Raw genomic sequence first — 18154 nt, forward strand, 5'->3', positions numbered from 1 at the left:
GATGTAGGCAGCATCACATTCAGAACGAGGGGGCGCAGGAGGGATGGAGTTGACCAGTAGTCTGGGCCTCGGCTGGGGTTCCTCTGCTTGGGATGGACGAGCCAGGAGATGAGAAACGATCTGTCCTGACGGCCAGTGCGCAACATGAGTCCCTGAGGTTGGGAACCCAAAGATCAAGCAGTGTTCCATCGGAGAGGTTAAAGAAATAGATCCGAGTGGACCAGGAAAAATACGTTTTCCTTCCCTGGGTGGTTCTGAGGTTTTGTCCTATTTCTTAGGGAGGAAGGGGTAAAAATTGGCCTCACAAGTGCACTGGATATTCCTTGGTGTTTTGGTGTGATTATAATTATGGTTTAATTGACTACTTAGTAATCGGCATAGAGTTTGTTTGCACCTTATGGAATCCCTGGCTCTCTGAGGAGCTCGGATTCCCCAATGTTGGCAGAGAGCCTAGATTTTCCCAGACCCTTGGCACTAGGCTTTACTTACCGTGTCTTCATATAGCTGGGACTGTTCCAACGAAACCCAGGAGAGGTGAGGTAACAGGAAGAGATGGGATGCGTAAAGGGGCAAAGAGAATAGAAATAGGCTCTAAGATGGGGGGCAGGAAGGTAGACCAGACACAGGATCCACAATGAGACAAAGCCCCAGTGCAGATGCATGTCAAGATGCATAAGCAAAGACCAAGGCTGAGAAAGTGGGAAGAAGGAAGGTCACACACATAGACACGCGAACCCCGGAGGAGATGGGCTTATGGCCACACACGCCAGAGAGGTGAGATTTAGGAGGAGGGGCACAGACCTGTAATAAATGGTTTTCTTCCCCCCCGATCTTAATTTGTTGATGACCGCCACTAGCACTTGTTTTGTCTTAGCTCAGAGAGACTGGGATGAACTTTACTTCTGCTGTGGTGGGACTGTGGCCACAGAGAGAACTTCTCTCAGGCCAGATACTCTAGGAATCCACCCCGTTCCGCCTCCATTTCTTCCAGTCATGAGCCAGCTGGTGTGAGAGATGTGACTTGAGGGAGCTAAGTGCAGGGCACTGTGGGGGCATCTGAGGGAGAATCCGGAGTTGGGGGGAGTCAAGGAAGGCCTTTGGAACCCCATTATTGCTGTGGAGGGAGAACCCCAGACTTTGGGGCTGGGGACAGAGAGCAGGCCGGCATTCTGTGCTGTGGGGCTGGGAGGGCCTGGGGCAGGGCAAGCCTGGAGTGAGTGGGGAGGCTGAGTCAGGTGAAGAAGGCTAATGGGGCCAGCGGCACCATTTTTTACCGAAGGGCCGACTCTGATCCCTGGGAACTGGCAGAACAATTGCTCAAAGAAAAGTCACCACCTGACCTATCCTCCTTAGTCCTGGAGGAGAGTGCTCACAGCCTCATGACACAGTCCACGCCCCTGTGAAGGTAAATATGAGGTGAGTGGCAGGAAAGAAAACAGGGTATTAAAGCAGATCCCTGAGAGCCAAAGCAGAGGCTGAGAGTGTGAGCCCAAAGTCAGTGGCCTGGGAGGTGGAGGCGTGTGTGTGTCCTGCTGAGGAGACACAGGGGCCCTTTGTGCGGGGCCTGAGCTGCCTCCTACGTCCTGTCCCGGTACTGTCGGCTCCTGGGGAACATGCCGGGGCTCCTCCTTTCCACGCTGCTGGGCGCTGCTCTGGTGCAGGTAAGCTCCCTCTCCTTCTGCTTCCCCTTGGGAGGCTGCAGTGGTTCCTATTTCTTCAGGTCAGAGATGAAAAAAGAAGAAGATGGAGGAATCGAGGGAGGGGGAGGTGGTGCAGGATAAATTCCTTGTGGAAAGACTTCATGCCACATGGGGAGCCATTTTCCTCTCCAAGGAAAGTTGGATTTTAGTTTATTAGCTTCAGGAAAGAAGTGGAAAACATTTCTCCCTCTCAGGTAATGGCACTAAATCCCACTTTCGATACATTTGAACAGCTCCCAAACTTGAATAAATGTGCATTTTAAGTGGAGTAGGACACACACCACGGATCTGGGAGAAGGCAGCCCCGCCTGGGGGCAGTGGGGTGAATGGTTCCTCTTCATTTGGCCCCCAGGCTGGGGCTCAGCTTTCCAGGGCTGTGTGCAGAACGTGCAGAGAGCCACTGGAAAAAATGATCCTGACAACTTTCTTCAATTAAGCCTGTCCTTGTTGGAGAGGAGCACTTTGGAAACATGTTTATATTTTTCAAACATTCTGTTACTTCGTCTTTTCCCAACTCATGTGTTTCTCACTTTTCATGAAAGGGAACCAGTCCATGAAGACTTTGAAATAGCTTAAGCCACAGACCAAAGGGGAGGTTAATTTAATAGGAGCAATTTATTGCCTTAGTATTTTTTACCAAGAAGATGAAAACAGGGTGACTTATTTATGGATTTATGTACACGGCAGAGGTTATTGCTTGCATAGAGGATAGAGCTTTTGAAACCTCCTGGCGATTTGGAAACCGTGGGACGTGTCTTTGAGTTAATAGTTGATTAGGGCAGTAAATTGTATTTTGGGAAATAAGAGGTTGAAATTTGTTATATTTTATACGGAGAGATCTAAGATTATAAAAGAATCCTAACAAGAATGCGGGTGGTACAGTTTATTTCCAGTGTTAGGTGGAGCGTGCATTTCCCTAGTGGGGCAGCCTATCTCCCACTCCACCCTTCTTGAGAAAAATCCTATCATTGTTGTGAATGGAGAGCCTATAAGGTATTCCTAAATAGTAAATATTCCATTATAGAGAGAGGTGTCCAAAATTTAAAAAACAAACAAACAAACATAAAAAGGTATTAAAATGCAGAAACGAGAAAGTATTATTTTGCTTACTTTTGCCATTATGAATTTTTAAGGAAGAATACCTACCATTTGTTGAACATCTGCCACATGCCAAACACTGTGTTAGGTACTTTAGTTGTTATCTTAATCCTCAAAATAACCGTATAAGGTAGATGTTATTAATCCCATTTTACAGAGGAGGATTGAGGCTCAAAGATCAAATAAATGATAAAAAGTCATCTAAGATCACTCTATATAGAGAGAGAACTATACCAAAGCTCAGCTTTGGTGTCAAAGCCCTTTCTTTCTGTTACGCCAAAAGAGCCTTTTTGGGTGTACCAAAAGAATTCTGTTTCATTTCTTTTCCATTCCACCAAAGGAGTCTACTGACTCTTGTTTTGAGATTTTGGTTTTGAAAACAGTCAAAATGTTTGAAAAAAATATGTAACTTTTAATTTTCCCACTATTAGCCATTTCTGGGACTCTTCATTTTTGTATTTCTGAATTACTATCTATTACAGTTTTCCTTGAGACAGATCTTCCTTTCACCTCTTGTGAAGCAGGTATGCTAGCAACAATTTTCTCAGTTTTTGTTTGACTGGAAATGCCTTTAATTTCACTTTCACTTTTGAAAGATAGTTTCACTGGAGATAGAATTCCAGGTTGACAACCCCCCACCCCCATCCCCCTTTTAGCACTGGGTCTTGTTCTCTTCCTCCTCCTTTTTAAAAAAAGACTTAATTTTTTTTTTTAAAGTAGCTTTAAGATCATGGCAAATTTGAGGGGCGCCTGGGTGGTGCAGTTGGTTAAGATTCCAACTCTTGGTTTCGGCTTAGGTTATGATCTCGGCGTCTTTTCTCACTCTGTTTTCAAAACTTTCTCTTTACCTTTGGTTTTCCACAATGTTACCTTGTGGCCTCAGAGATTATATAGAAATACTTCAAGACTGGAAAGAAAAACATGTGTCCCCAGGTGGGCAGGTTTGAGAGTAGCCTTCTCCTTAAGAGGAAACAATATGAGGAAAAGCATGGGGGGAGGAAAAGGACCTGGTGGGTCTAGCAAGTAGCAAGATGCAAAGGAGAGTGAATTGAGAGTGAAGGCTGGGGAGGAAGGCATAAACCAGCACAGGCTTTAGACAGCATGCTTATAATTTCGGACCACATAGTGTACCCAGTAGGGGACCACTCATGGGCTTTAAGGAGAGGAGCAGTAGAATCAGGTATGTTTTTAAAAGAGATCTCACCAGAAGCATGTGGTAGATTCATTTGGGAAGTCATTCTTGAGGAAGCAAAACCAGTTAAGAATGTACTGCTGTCATCCTCAGTAGCAGTCTCAATGGCGAAAGAGTGACTAGTTCTCAGGATATGAGGACACCAAGCATCAGTCACTGAATGTCTATGGCAAGTGAAGAAGAGGAAAATGACCTGGATGACTCCTGGCTTCCTAACGCCAAACTTTGGAGAAGTTGTCTAAAAGGCAGAGGTTTGTGAGAGATGATGAGTTTGGGGGAAATGAGTTTTTCCCATGGGACATTCTAGTGACAACGTCGGTTGGTAGCCAGCCATATGGCTCTAGAGCTCAGTGGAAAAATCCTAGATGGAAATTTAGTTTTGAAGCTTGCACGAGATGGAAATTGAAGGCAAGGGAGGTGGACAAGATTGCTAAGAGACAGTAGGCAAAGTGAGAAAAGCAATACATTGAGGTCACAAAACACCAATTAGTCTAAATGTAAGAAATATTTGGGGAAAGAGGAATCTGCAAAAGAGATTGAGAGCGTATGTTGAGAATAAGGGCAGAGTTGGGGTGGTCTGGTATCATGAAAGCCAGGGGAGCAGAAGAGATTAAGAGTCAAATGCCTCAGAGAAGGGGACAAGGGGCAGCCTAGAGACTCCATGAACACAAGCCTAGCTGAGCGGCCACTCAACTTTGCAGGGAGGCCCTGCTAACCATGGCTGAATCTGGAAAAACTGAGAAGTAGACACTATTTCTACTCCCTTCTCCACTCTTGTTTTTCAGTCCCCCTCTTCCTTCTCCAGACTCTCAGCACTGTTTCCTCAAACTCCAACCTCACATTGTATCTTCCACTTGAAGTGTAGCTGAAAGTGTTTCTCTGGGGGGTTTTTACCATTGATAACGCAAAGGGCTGAGGGCGGATGGTGGGATTGAAAACTGATGTTTTTAAAGGTAAGATTTTTTAGTTGGAAGGAGGTTTAGACCTCTGGATCAGTGCAAGGGCCTCCAGTCTATCAAATAAAAATTGAGAGTTAATTATATAACTTACTTGCCAGGCACTGTACTAGGTGCCAATAGTATACCCACAAATGAGTTCCAAGTTCTGGCTGGGTAACTGTCAGCCCATGGAGAAGACAGGCTCTTACACAGATAATTTCAGTACGAGGACATGTAAATGGGAGGCAGGAGAGGTTGTAAAAAGTTTTCTGGAAAAGATGATGCCTAAACAGAACCAGGTGAAGGAGTGGGAGTAGAGGAAGTATGTTTAAGGTGAAAGGAACAGCATCAGATATGCACAGAACTGCAGACCCTTGAACTTGCTAGAACCCGAGGCAGGCAAGAGATGAGGAGGGCCCTCAATGCTATGCTTAGGAGTTTGGACTTTCCTGTAAGTCAGTGACTTTCCGGTGTCAGGGATGAAGGAGAGGAGCAGGTGAGGTTGGTTTCCAGTTTCCTGGCTTGGGGAACCCAGTGGCTGGCATCACCACTCACGAAAATGGGGACTACTATTGAGGAGCGTTCTGTTGGGGGGAGGGAGAAAATGAGATGCTCACGGGCATCAAAGTGGATATAACCAGTGGAAACTCACTAGTTGCAAGCTTAGGGAGGGAGGTCTAGGCTGGAGAGGGGAGACAGATGCAGAGATTAGGTGGCTTGTTCAGGATCAAAGCTGGTTTGTGGCAGGACCTGGACTAGGGAAGGAAGGAAGGTAAGGGTTGAGAGCTCAGGCTCTGAAATCTGCCTGCCTTGTTTAAATCCTTTTCCTACCACTTGATGTGTATGATCTAGGACAGGTTACATAATCTGAGATTCAGTGGCCTCATTTATAGAATGGGGTGTATAGTTTCTTATGGCTACTATAACCAACCACCACAAACTCAGGGGTGGGAAACAACACATATTTATTATCTTATAGTTCTGGACATCTGTAGTCTGAAAATGGGTCTTAGGGGGCTAAATCAAGTATTGGGCAAGTCTGTGTTCCTTCTGGAGGGTCTAGGGGAGAATCTGTTCTTTGCTTTTTGCAGCTTTTAAAGGTGCCTTCACTCCTGGCTCATGACTACTTTTCAGCTGTGATGTCACTCCTGTCTCTGCTTTTATCATCCTATCTTCTCTAGCATTCCTGCCTCTCTTTTTTTTTTCTTTTTTTGAGAGAATGAGAGAGAGAGAGAGGGAGAGAGAGAGAGAATGCAAGAATAGGATGGAGTGGAGGATGGATCATGACCCGAGCAGAAATCAAGAGTTGGATGCTTGAAAAAATGCTCAGTATCACTCAGTATCAGGGAAATACAAATCAAAACCACAGTGAGATACCACATCACGCCGGTCAGAATGGCTAAAATTAATAAGTCAGGAAACGACAGATATTGGCAAGGATGTGGAGAAAGGGGAAACCTCTTACACTGTTGGTGGGAATGCAAGCTGGTGCAGCCGCTCTGGAAAACAGCATGGAGTTTCCTCAAGAAGTTAAAAATAGAGCTACCCTATGACCCGGCAACTTGCACTACTAGGTATTTATCCCAAAGACACAAATATAGTGATCTGAAGGGGCATGTGCACCCCAATGTTTATCGCAGCAATGTCCACAATAGCCAAACTATGGAAAGAGCCCAGATAACCCTCGACAGATGAGTGGATAAAGAAGATGTGGTCCATATATACAATGGAATATTACTCAGCCATCAAAAAAAAAAGAAATCTTGCCATTTGCAATGACCTGGATGGAACTAGAGGGTATTACTAAGTGAAATACGTCAATCAGAGAATGACAATTATATGACTTCACTCACATGTGGGATTTAAGAAACAAAATAAAGGAGGATGGGGGAGGGAGGGCAAAAAAATAAAACATGACGAAATCAGAGAGGGAGAAAAACCATAAGAGACGCTAAATCATAGAAACAAACTGAGAGTTGTGGGAGAGGAGGGGGTAACTGGGTGATGGGCATTAAGGAGGGCACATGATGTAATGAACTGGGTGTTATATACAACTGATAAATCAGTGAACTCTATCTCTGAAACTAATAATACACTATATGTTAATTTCTTGAATTAAAAAAAAAAAGTCAGATTCTCAAATGACTGAGCCGCCCAGGTGCACCCTGCCTGTCTCCCTTTTAAGGATGCTTGTGGTTACATTGGGCCTACCTGGTTAATCTAGGATAATCTCATCTGAAGATTCTTAACTACTTTTGCGAAATCCCCTTTGCTATGTAAGGTAACATGTTAATAGATTCCAGGGAATGGAACACAGAAATCTTTGAAGGGAGAATTACTATGCCCATCCTAGGTGGATAATAACTGCTCCTCACTGTTCTTACGAGGGGTCAGTGATGTAATCATATAAGGCACCTGGCATACGGGAGGTCCTATGTTCTTTCATTCAATATATTTTATTACAGATGATAACACAGACAGCGGCAAAGTGCTTACCCCTCAAAAAGCTCACATTCTTGATGCATGCTTCAGAAAATAAACGTACAGAACATGCAGGAATAAGATAGGTGGTAAGAAGGTCTATGGCAAAAAGGCCGTGCAGGGTGGTGTTTTATAAAGGGTGGCTACTGATAAATGTAAGCACAGACCCAAGCAGGTGGAAGAGTGAGAGATGAAGGTACCTGGGGGAGAAGCAGGCTTGGAGTGTTCAAAGAATGACGTGGGTGTGGAGTGGAATGGAGCAAGCCAGTGGGTGAGTGACAGCAGGCAAAGGAAAGTAGCAGGTGGGGACCCGATGTTGCAGGGCCTTAGAGGGTAGTTTGACTTTTTTTTTTTTTTAAGATTTTATTTATTTATTTGAGAGAGAGAGAGAAAGCATGAGCAGGCAGTGGGGCAGAGGGAGAGGAAACACAATGCAGGACTCGATCCCAGGACCCTGGGATCATAACAAGAGTTGAAGGCAGATGCTTAACTGACTGAGCCTGGTAGTTTGGCTTTGAAATGGGAAGCCATGAGGAAGCTACCTCTTTTGAGCGAGGAGTGGCATGAATTAAAGTATGATTGTAAAAGGATATACATATTTATTGTATACCATTTGATAAGCTCTGGGATAAGTACATACTCAAACTATCACCACTCTCAAAGCCATAAACATATCCACCCCCCCCAAAGTTTCCTCCTGTCCCCTTTATTGTTCTTTGTGTGTGCTAAGAACATTTAACATAAGATCTATTCTCTTAGCAAAATTTAAGTATATAACATGGTACTGTTAGCTATAGGCGCTGTAGCTTATTTTATTTTAACCATTCTGCCAAGTGGAGGATATTGAGGACAAAGGGGGAAGTGAGGAGAACATTTAGGAGACGATTATAATCATCTAAAGTAAGAAATAACTGTGGCTTGGATCACTAGGATAGCAGTGGGGGTGTTCAGAAATGACTAGATGTCACCGGTGATTGAAGATGTCACCAACAGGATTTACTGAAGGGATGGGACCTGGGATGTGAGGGGAAGTCAAGAGGGACCCGACCCCAAGGTATTCTGAAAAAATGAAATTGGCGTGTGCTCAAGCGAGGGTGTGCAGGAGAAGATCGGCAGGGAAACTGGGGAGTTTGCTTTGGTCCCGTTGAGCTTGCTAAGCCCATCCCATCTCCATGGGGAGGTCTGGCAGGTTGTGGCTGAGTCCAGAAGGGAGGTGTGGCGGGAGATGGGAGACAGAGCGAGGGGAGAGCCTCGAGAGGCCTCCACCACAGAGGGCTCCAATTAGGGATGAAGAAGGTGCGAAGAACCCAGCAAAGCACCCGGAGAAGGAGCCACTGGTGAGGAGGGAGGAGGAAGTGATGCGCTGGAAGCTCAGCGGAGAAAGGTTCAAGGAACGAGGGTCGGGTCAGATAGATATTCTCACAGGTCACCACCCCCTATCCTACCCGTTTAGAGGAAGGCTTCTATTTCCAGAACTCTCTCAAAGCAGGGTGAGGAATCTAACGGCTCCCGTGTTACCCCCTGCAGTTCTGCTGCCAGGCGCAGGGGGGCGCGCCATTGGCCGCGGCGCCGGAAGCCAGGCCCGGAGGAGATCTAGGAGAACCGGAAGTGCAGCCGCGCAGACAGTTCTGTCACTGGCCCTGTAAATGCCCCCGTGCGCAGCCCAGCTGCCCTCCGGGAGTGAGCCTGCTGAGGGATGGCTGCGGGTGCTGTAAGATCTGTGCCAAGCAACCGGGGGACATCTGCAATGAAGCCGACCTCTGTGACCCCCACAAAGGGCTCTACTGTGACTACTCAGCCGACAGGCCCCGCTTCGAGACCGGCGTGTGCGCGCGTAAGTGTCTCCCGCTGGGACCTCGGGCGACGCTCGCGTCGGTCTGGGCGCCAGGTCTCCCCCCAGTAATGGTTCCTGTGGGATAATCCGCGGAGTTCGGCCCCGGGTGGGGCCGGTTTTGACGTCGTGGACAACACGTGACACCGGCGAGGTTTACACGTGGTCAGAACCCCCTGCTGTTTTTGTTGCACCGTAGCGATCTCTAGTTATTTTCAGGTGATTGCTTTCAGTGAGAAAAAGAGCTAAGATGATGTAAGGAGGAGCAGACTTCTTCAGGCGCCACACAGTGACTGCTTTTGTCCCTGCGGTCGAACGCTGTCAATTTAGCCTTCTCTGGAACTAAAAAGGAATCTCGCTTCAAGTGTAAGGATGTGCATCTAGTGTGCAGACGTACTGAATTCACCTCCAGATAACCAGCAAGTCACTGTTTTTTTCAGATGAAGCAGATGTGTAAAAAGGAAGGGACGGGTACCCCAAATCACAGCCTGACCCTCAGCTTGAGGGGTATTAGCTCTGGAGACTGATTGAGACCCTCTAAATTGACACCTCGAGGATAATTCAGGATCCTGATTTACCTGGGATTAAAAATTAAGATTTCCAAGGGAAGAGAAACACCCGTGTCAGCTGGACATTTGAGTCAGTCCATAGAAAAGATTGCCCACGGTGTGGGCAGGCAGATTATTCCCGAAGTCTGGGTGTGAGCGTGGACTGAATGTGTAGAGCTGTTCAGGTTTGATAGCCCGACACCCCTGTTTAGTGCTGACTAAACGATATTGATTAAGAAGGTGGGCGCTGGGTTCCAGTTCTGGGCTTCATATGCTGAGTGATCTTGAGGTCAAGATGCTTAACCTCTCTGTGCCTCAGCTATGTCATATATATTTCCTACCGAACAGAAATTCCAGGAGGAGCAAATGAAATAGATACAAAACCCCAAACACCTAGCAGAATATCTGGTTGGGAGTAGACTCCTAAAAATGTTAGCTATTATTTATGGAAATTTAACAGGGAAAACATGTCCTATCAGACTCTGGCATCATGATACCCCTTTCTCCCAAATGTTGCGGGGCAAGTTATTTCATTAACCTAACAAGCACGTAGTGAGCAGCCACTACCATGGTAGGCATTGGGACCAGCAGCTGGGGACACAAGAAAGAAAGAAAGAAAAAAAAAATATATATGTCCTGCCCTCACAGAGTCAAAGTTTATTGTGTCAGATCTTTCCATACGTGATGTCACATACAATGTGGTATTTTAACAGAGCATAGCCATGAGGATGGGGATGGGGATGACCTCTAACTGGGGTCACAAACCATGGCCCAGGGGCCAAATCAGGTCCAGAGCCTGTTTTCGGAAGTAACATTTTATTGGAGGAGAGCCACACCATCCAATTACATGGGCTATGGCAGCTTAATGGTTCAGAGCCCGGTAGCTGTGACAAAACCCCAATGGTCTATAAATGCTAAGATATTTACTGTTTGGCTCTTTATAGAACATTTGCTGATCCATGATATAGAATGATGATTTTTAAACTTTGGTCTGAGGACCCCTTTAGTCTTAGAAATTAATAAAGACCCCAAGAGCTTTTGTTAATGTGAGTTTTCTGTATTGGTATTTAAATGGATTAGGGATTTAAAAATAATTACTAATTCATTTAAAAATAAGAAACCCATTGCAACCTGATGGGAATAATGTATTTGTTAAAAATATTTTATTTTCTAAAACAAAAAATTAGAAGAATGGAACGGGTTTACAGTTTTGTACCTCTCTCTAATGTCTAGCTTAATGGAAGATAGCTCGATTTCCCCATCTGCTGCTGCTTTCAATCTATTCCTGTGTGTTATTTTGGTTGACATCTATGAAGGGAATCCAGCCTGACACAGATAGGTCATTGGAAAAGGCAGGGGTATTTTAACAGAATTTTCAGATAATTGTGAATATCTTCTTTGATATTCTTTTGAATATTCTCTTTGATAAACTGGAGGAGTGGTAGTTTCTTGGAAATTAGCTGCATCATGGAATCTGAAACCATATCAATGAATTTGTCGAACTCTGTGACAATAAAATGTATTGGTCTATCCAAGATCTACTTGGAATGGGTGTTTTACTTATATATAATTTTGTAATATCATGCATCGTTTATTTGGAAAATGCTAGTTTGGAACAGTGGTTATATAGATATTCCAAATATTGATATACTTAATTATACAATATTTTAAAATATCACATTAATGAATACTAATCTCATCAGAAAAGTCTGCATATTGGGTAGATATAAAGATCTCAGTGGTGGATATGTTTTCCAAAATTCTAATTTTTGCTTGAAAGCCTGAATTCTCTCATCGGCCAGAAAGTTGTTTTCCTTGAAGTGACAGGCTCACTGTTGATTTTCAAGGAAATGTCTGCCAAATACCTGAGTAATCCTGGTTTCTCTGTCAGTCATTTCTTTACATGAAATTCCTAATGAAAAAGTGGTCGTTTCAGCCCCAAACTCAGACAATAGATTAATTGCTTCTCCTCAAGAATATCTACAGAAATGCTCTGTGGATACTTCCTATTTTGTCACACAGGATATTTAAAAGACATATATTTGATGGTTAAAATTTAATAAAGTTAGTAATTTTTACTGTGCTGTCAGGACATTATTAAGTAAAACTAGCTTTTTTTTTTTTTTTTTCCAAAAGTACATTTATAGATAAGTGCATTGACAAGGTAACTACAGTGACTACCCTGTGTAATCGGCTTCATGCTAAGGTTCCAGCTTTTGTACCTTAGTGCAAATATCCACACAGTGAAAACAGCCAGGCACCTCTTGGTATTCTGGAAAAGAGTTTTGGCCTCACAGGTTCTCATGAAAGGGCTTCAGTATTGCCAAGAGGTCCGAGGGGTCATACTTTTGAGAACTGTTGATCCAGGTCAAGAACGCCTCTCAGAGCAGTGAAAGTTTCCTCCAATTCTCTTAATGAAAAAAGAATTGGTTACTGTGCGGCACTGTACTTAAACAAATTATGTTTGTACTTAAATTATGTATGTACTTAAATTCTTTTCAGCCATTCATGTAGTCTCATTTCTTACGAATATATTCCTGCCTATTGTTGGACATCTAGCAAAACCTCTTTTACCTTCCACCAATCTATCTCTCAGAATCATTAACTCACTGCCATCCTCACAGTGAAAGAACAGGGCCTGTGCTTGGTCATAATTCGTCATAATTCTGAAAGTGACCAATTGGGGCTGATAGTCTACAATAGAATGAAAATGTCTAATTTTCACCTTTTACAGATGTTTTGGAAAGGAGGTTCCAGATGGGGCCTAAGAAATTGAGAACATGACCTCATGAAGGAGATGGCTGTTACCTCTGAGGTTTCTCATGGGAGGTCTGGTTTATCAGTTATGGCTTCTTTGGTGATTCTGCTTTTCTCTCTTTCAGACCTTTTAGCTGTGGGATGCGAGTTCAACAGGGTACATTATCAGAATGGCCAAGTCTTTCAGCCCAGCCCCCTGTTTAGCTGCCTCTGTGTGAGTGGGGCCATTGGATGCACACCTTTGTTCATACCAAAGCTGGATGACAGTCGCTGCTCTGGCACTAAAGGTAGAAAGAAGTCTGATCAGTCCAACTGTGGCCTGGGACCCTTCCAAAAGCAGCGTTCAGCAAGCTACAAAGCAATGCCAGGTGCTTAGAAGCATATTTATTTTTCATGTATTGGCTTCTTGTGGTTTTCTTTCATGTTCCTTTGATGTACCGTAAGTACTCAGTAAGCATCTAATGATCAGCGGTCAGTGTGAGATTTAGTTTGGCTGTGCCTTTACTCAGTCTGCCTCAGAAAGGTATATTCTAAGAATCTCAAAAGGAAACTTCATAATGTTTTAGATTTTTCCAGTAAAACATTCCAGCTTTTAAAAGCTCTGCTGGGTCAGAAATACTCTTCTATGTCTGCTCATTCCCACTCAACCTCTTCTCAGAAGAGCTGACCAACTATTGTTCACATGCACCCTGAGAAAAATTTTTGCTTGTATTGTTATATTATGGGCAAGAAGTGCGAACTAACTCATCCCCCAAATTTTCAAAGGTAACTTTGCTATATGATGAAAGCAGAAATGGAAGCCTACTGATTAAAAATATTTAAGAATATGTTTAGAATTTGTAATTATTGTTTCTAAAAACAGAAAACAGCTGACGTAGGATTATCTTTTCATTCGCTCTGGAAATGACGCTCTCCAGCCACCGACACATACAGGGCTTTAAAGTAGGTTCCCTAGGCATGTGAGTAGTCAGAAACCTATAATGAGGCTCCGTATCACTCCTCTTGAGCACCTGGCCATTTGCAGTGAGTGTCCATATGTTCACAAAGGCTCTATTCTGGTCAGCTCTAAGTTAATATCTTACTTAAGTGTCGGGGCATTTTGGGGACAGGAGTTTCAAAAACACCAACCAATGAAGCACAGATGAGGAAGGACTCAAAAAGGTCAGTATTCATGCCTAGTTATTATTCACATCTCCGTGTTTTCACCCAGAAATTAAGAATGCCTCTTTATTGAAATTTAGAGCTTAGGAAATGATAGGTGCCATGGAGATACAGAGGGGGATATTCAACTACACTAAAAACTCCTTAAGTTCACTTCTATTTTGTGGATATTTAATAAAAGCCACTATCATCAGAGAAAGGATATTTTAGATATTTAAGAACCAACTCTATGAAAGGAACTTTCTCAGAAACTTCCATTATCCCAACTGGTTTGAAAATAATTTAACAGGTTGTAGTGAATTTGCATTTACCATACCTAGTTTTTCAGCTAATAGCCAGACACTACTAATGCTCTAAAACCTCTAAAATTATAAGCCAAACTGTTCTTTCTTCAAAATGTACAGGAACAGTTGATTTTCTGCATTGGATCTGAGGGACTCAGTGTGAGTTCCTGGGACCCATGTATGAACCTCGCTGGCGAGAAAATACCTTAGCCCAGCAGTTTCCACAAGTAAAGCCCTTTGGATCAAGTTCAGTCGGTCTCCTTTGTGGAAGTAGAGCAGTTCCAGAGGATTCATTTGGAACCTGGTTGGAGGGGATGTTAGACCGTCATACTTGGTGGTTCGTGCTTTGCTACAAAAAACCAAAATCTGCCACTGTGCTCTTGGGAGCTGAGATCAAAGGCCTAGACAGGTTTCAAGGGAAGTGTACGTTCAGTCTGAAGTCTCTCCTCTGCTTAACTTTGAAACTGTATTTATGGGCCTGAACAGAAGTTTGGTTTTTAAAATTGAGCACGATGACAAACACACACTCTAAGGTGTATTTGTGGTAGTAATTTATGTACTTACTAATGCAGACAGCTCATGGTTGGAATCTAGCTTTTGTTTGCTCCCTATGAAGCATGCAGTGAACGCCCCCATGCTTTCCTCACTGCTCCCTGAGTACTAAATTCTCTAAAAGCTCTTCTAGTTTTCTTGCTTTTTAATGAATGTTAAATTTCTGAACTGCAGCTCTTGGCTTAACTTTAGGGGGCTTATTGGTAATACGATAATCTAACCTGCCTTTATTTATTGCAGATGCCTGCCGGGGCTTTTAATCTGCTTCCTGCATAGACGTCTTTAAACTGCTGTCTACCTTCCAGGTATCTTCATGTTTCTGCTTCCTCTGCCTCAGTTCCTTGTGCAATCGCGAGATCTTGCTGTAGTAACGCTGAAAGCAGTGAAAGATCATTTTATTTTTTATTTTTTTCAAAGATTTTATTTATTTATTTGACAGAGAGCACAAGCAGGGGGAGTGGCAGGCAGAGAGGGAGAAGCAAGCTCCCCTCTGAGCAGGGAGCCCAATGTGGGACTCGATCCCAGGACCCTGGGATCATGACCTGAGCCGAAGGCAGACATTTAACCGACTGAGCCACCCATGCACCCTAAAGGGTCATTTCATTTAAAGACAGCAGAAACTTCAAAGTGCCTACCATTTCCTATCAGGAAGGCAGTGTGCCGGGGGCAGGTGGGGAGTGAATTTTCAGAGTTTTAAATGGGCATTTTAAAGTAATGTAGCCAGAATTTTGCTATGCTCAGTTGTAGATTCAAATCAAAACCTTATTCCAAGCATCAATTTTAGGATGCACATTAACCTTAAGGAAATGCTTTGAGAAAATAAACCAGTATGTAGTTTGTTTAAAATGAAGCAATGGCCTGATTCATTCATGAGAAGTAAATGAAGCTCCCAGTGGGTTCATAATAGAAGACTTATTATGTACTAATTGTATTCTTATTATTTATCCCCTTCCCCTCCCTTTTGCTCCAGTGTCAGTAGAATCAGTGGAGGGGGCTCCATCTGTCCACCAACTTATCCACCCACCCATAGATCTATCCATCTTTTCCTTTGCCATGTCTTTTTCTAGAAGTGATTTGAAATGGCTAGCCAATGGAATGAATACTATGGGCCTAATTCCATAGGGAATGTAGCAGTTAAGTTGAATGGATAAAATAGATAACATATTTGCCATGCCTTAGTAGTATATGATTTTGATTAGTTCAATGTAATGTAAAGAGTTTTCTAAAAAGACTAGATTAAAACAAGTGGAGGAAAAATAACTGGCTCAATAGTTTATCCTCAAATATAACTTTTGTATTTTAGATTTTAACATAATAGGAAATTTAACATTAAGACATTGTTCTGATTAATAATATCTTGGCAGTCTTAATCTTAAATGTCTATTTCATTGTTGAAAATAATGTCCAGCAAGAGGCAAGAACCAGAGAAAGCACAGTAGTTTACTACTTAGATGAGCTGAGCGGAAGCAAATGGATGCATCTTACTTAGATTTTCAAAAATAAACTATTTTTATTCTTCCTAAGAAACTGGACTGTCGCATTTGATTGAAAGGACATTTGGAAAGCGGGGAAAAAGAGAATGATGAATTAGACCATAAGCTTATTTTATGCTGAGTTTCATTACATAAAAGGTTCTCATCTATTAACAATTAGCTGAAAAATAATGATTAAAAGTGGTCTGTTGACATGAGTACATATATATATATATATATATACATATGTACTTTCCCCTCTTTATTTTAGCTTATAGGAATCTCCCACTTGTTTGGAAGAGAAAATGTCTTGTGCAAGCAACAAAGTGGACCCCTTGCTCCAGAACATGTGGGATGGGAATATCTGATCGGGTCACCAATGAAAATAGCAACTGTGAAATGAGAAAAGAGAGAAGACTGTGTTATATTCAACCTTGTGACAGTAATATATCAAAGAGAGTAAAGGTAACATTTAATTAGATTTAACTTCGTTATAATTCAGTATTAAGAGACTGAAAAGTACTCTTGCATTTTATAGATAGATATTGTGTAATTCTTATTAAGATCACCTCATTGTAACTCTTAAACTACAAAGATTAATCTATCTGCACTTCATGGGGGAAAATCTTAACTAGAGGAGAGGTAATGTTACCCTACTGATTCTCGATATTTTAACAGCTTAACAGTGTGGGTCTTGATCAGCCTGATTTCTTCTGGTAGACCCAACATGTATTATGTTTTTTAAAAATAGATCCTTTTCAGAGTCTTTTAAAAAATATATTAATTTTATGCAGTGGAGTCAAGGCAATGGATAAAAGATTTTGGTTGCTACATCATAATTATAAAAACAGACATTATGGACATCAGAGAAGTTCTAATTTTGTTATGTATCACCAGGTTGGAGGGGGAAATCACCATGTCCAAAATACTCTGTGCTTAGATAGTAGACTTGCCAAAGGACGGTGACAAAATATTTACTCTAGATTTCTTTGGTATAACTAGTGCTGGTCCTGCTTCTAGAACAAGGCAAGATAACTGTCTCAAGAGTAAGTTTTAGGAACGCTAAAAGTCTTTTCATCTCCAAGTTATTCCCTATCATGTTAAGAAGTTGACAACTTAATTTTAAAGGGATTTAGATATGTCTTCATTTATTCATCCACTCAAAATTGTCTGACCTGTGTTAGGGAATTTGCTAAGTCTTAGGTAAATAAACATTTAATAAGACATGGCCCTTGACATTAAATAAGACAGAGAAATTTTCATTCTGGAAACTGGAACTAAGTAGAGTGGATAGCCAAAAAGACTGGGGAGTGGGGGTCCTATACTACGATGGAACAAGAACAGGGAGGACAGACTTCTGGTGAGGGAATTTTGAAGGTAAAGAAGAGCGCTTTAAGTCACTAAATGGGAAATATTAATGCCCTGGAAATAATTTCTTTCTTTGTGTTTCTATATAGAGTATCAGTTTTCTAAACTGTTGTAACCAAATTAAAGAATGACTTCTTAATGTCATGTACCTTTTCAGATCCCCAAAGGAAAAACATGCCAACCTACTTTCCAACTGCTCAAAGCTGAAAAATTCGTCTTTTCTGGATGCTCAAGCACTCAGAGTTATAAACCCACTTTCTGTGGAGTATGCTTGGATAAGAGATGCTGTATCCCTAATAAGTCTAAAATGATTACCATTCAATTTGATTGCCCAAATGAAGGGTCATTTAAGTGGAAGATGCTGTGGATTACATCTTGCGTATGTCAAAGGAACTGCAGAGAGCCAGGAGATCTATTTTCTGAGCTCAAGATCCTATAAAACCTAGTATATATGGGAAAAGTTAAGTTTAGGTAATCATGTCATTACATAAGGAAATTAGAGTGGTTTTAAAAGGGTGGCACATCTACCTTACTGATTAAAAAAAGGGAAGAATACTTACCTATTCTCAGATGACTCTATTTAAGGCATTAGAGGCTATTTAAAATGTTCTCTTAAAAATATATGTAAAACTTGGTTAGCTCTTTCTGCTCATAGGTCTTATCCCTCTGCTTTAATAAAAGCTTTTTGGCACCAAAAATATCTATATATGTATATATGTATGTATATATATAGCTTAAAATTCTTAAAAGTGAACTCTTGTTTAAAATGTGT

At 42.3% G+C, this 18154-nt stretch overlaps 1 protein-coding gene across 1 annotated transcript; it reads left to right on the forward strand.

Annotated features, from left to right (window-relative positions):
- Positions 1-1613: 1613 nt before the first annotated feature.
- On the forward strand, positions 1614-18070 carry CCN6 (cellular communication network factor 6). The gene is made up of 5 exons (XM_032858358.1): positions 1614-1661; positions 8937-9243; positions 12671-12913; positions 16286-16479; positions 17540-18070. The coding sequence occupies exons 1-5, from the start codon at positions 1614-1616 to the stop codon at positions 17819-17821; spliced, it is 1074 nt and encodes a 357-aa protein (XP_032714249.1). The 3' UTR covers positions 17822-18070.
- The last annotated feature ends 84 nt before the right edge of the window (positions 18071-18154 follow it).

This window comes from Lontra canadensis, unplaced genomic scaffold, assembly GCF_010015895.1.
Source record: "Lontra canadensis isolate GAN:19392208 unplaced genomic scaffold, GSC_riverotter_1.0 scaffold14, whole genome shotgun sequence".
Taxonomy (NCBI): Eukaryota; Metazoa; Chordata; class Mammalia; order Carnivora; family Mustelidae; genus Lontra; species Lontra canadensis.

Excerpts from the sequence above, each read along its gene's own strand:
- CCN6 (XM_032858358.1), top strand. The coding sequence starts at position 1,614 with ATGCCGGGGCTCCTCCTTTCCACGCTGCTGGGCGCTGCTCTGGTGCAG. Across the intron at positions 9,244-12,670 it reads CGAGACCGGCGTGTGCGCGC|ACCTTTTAGCTGTGGGATGC; the intron begins GTAAGTGTCTCC and ends TCTCTCTTTCAG. Across the intron at positions 12,914-16,285 it reads AAGCTACAAAGCAATGCCAG|CTTATAGGAATCTCCCACTT; the intron begins GTGCTTAGAAGC and ends TCTTTATTTTAG.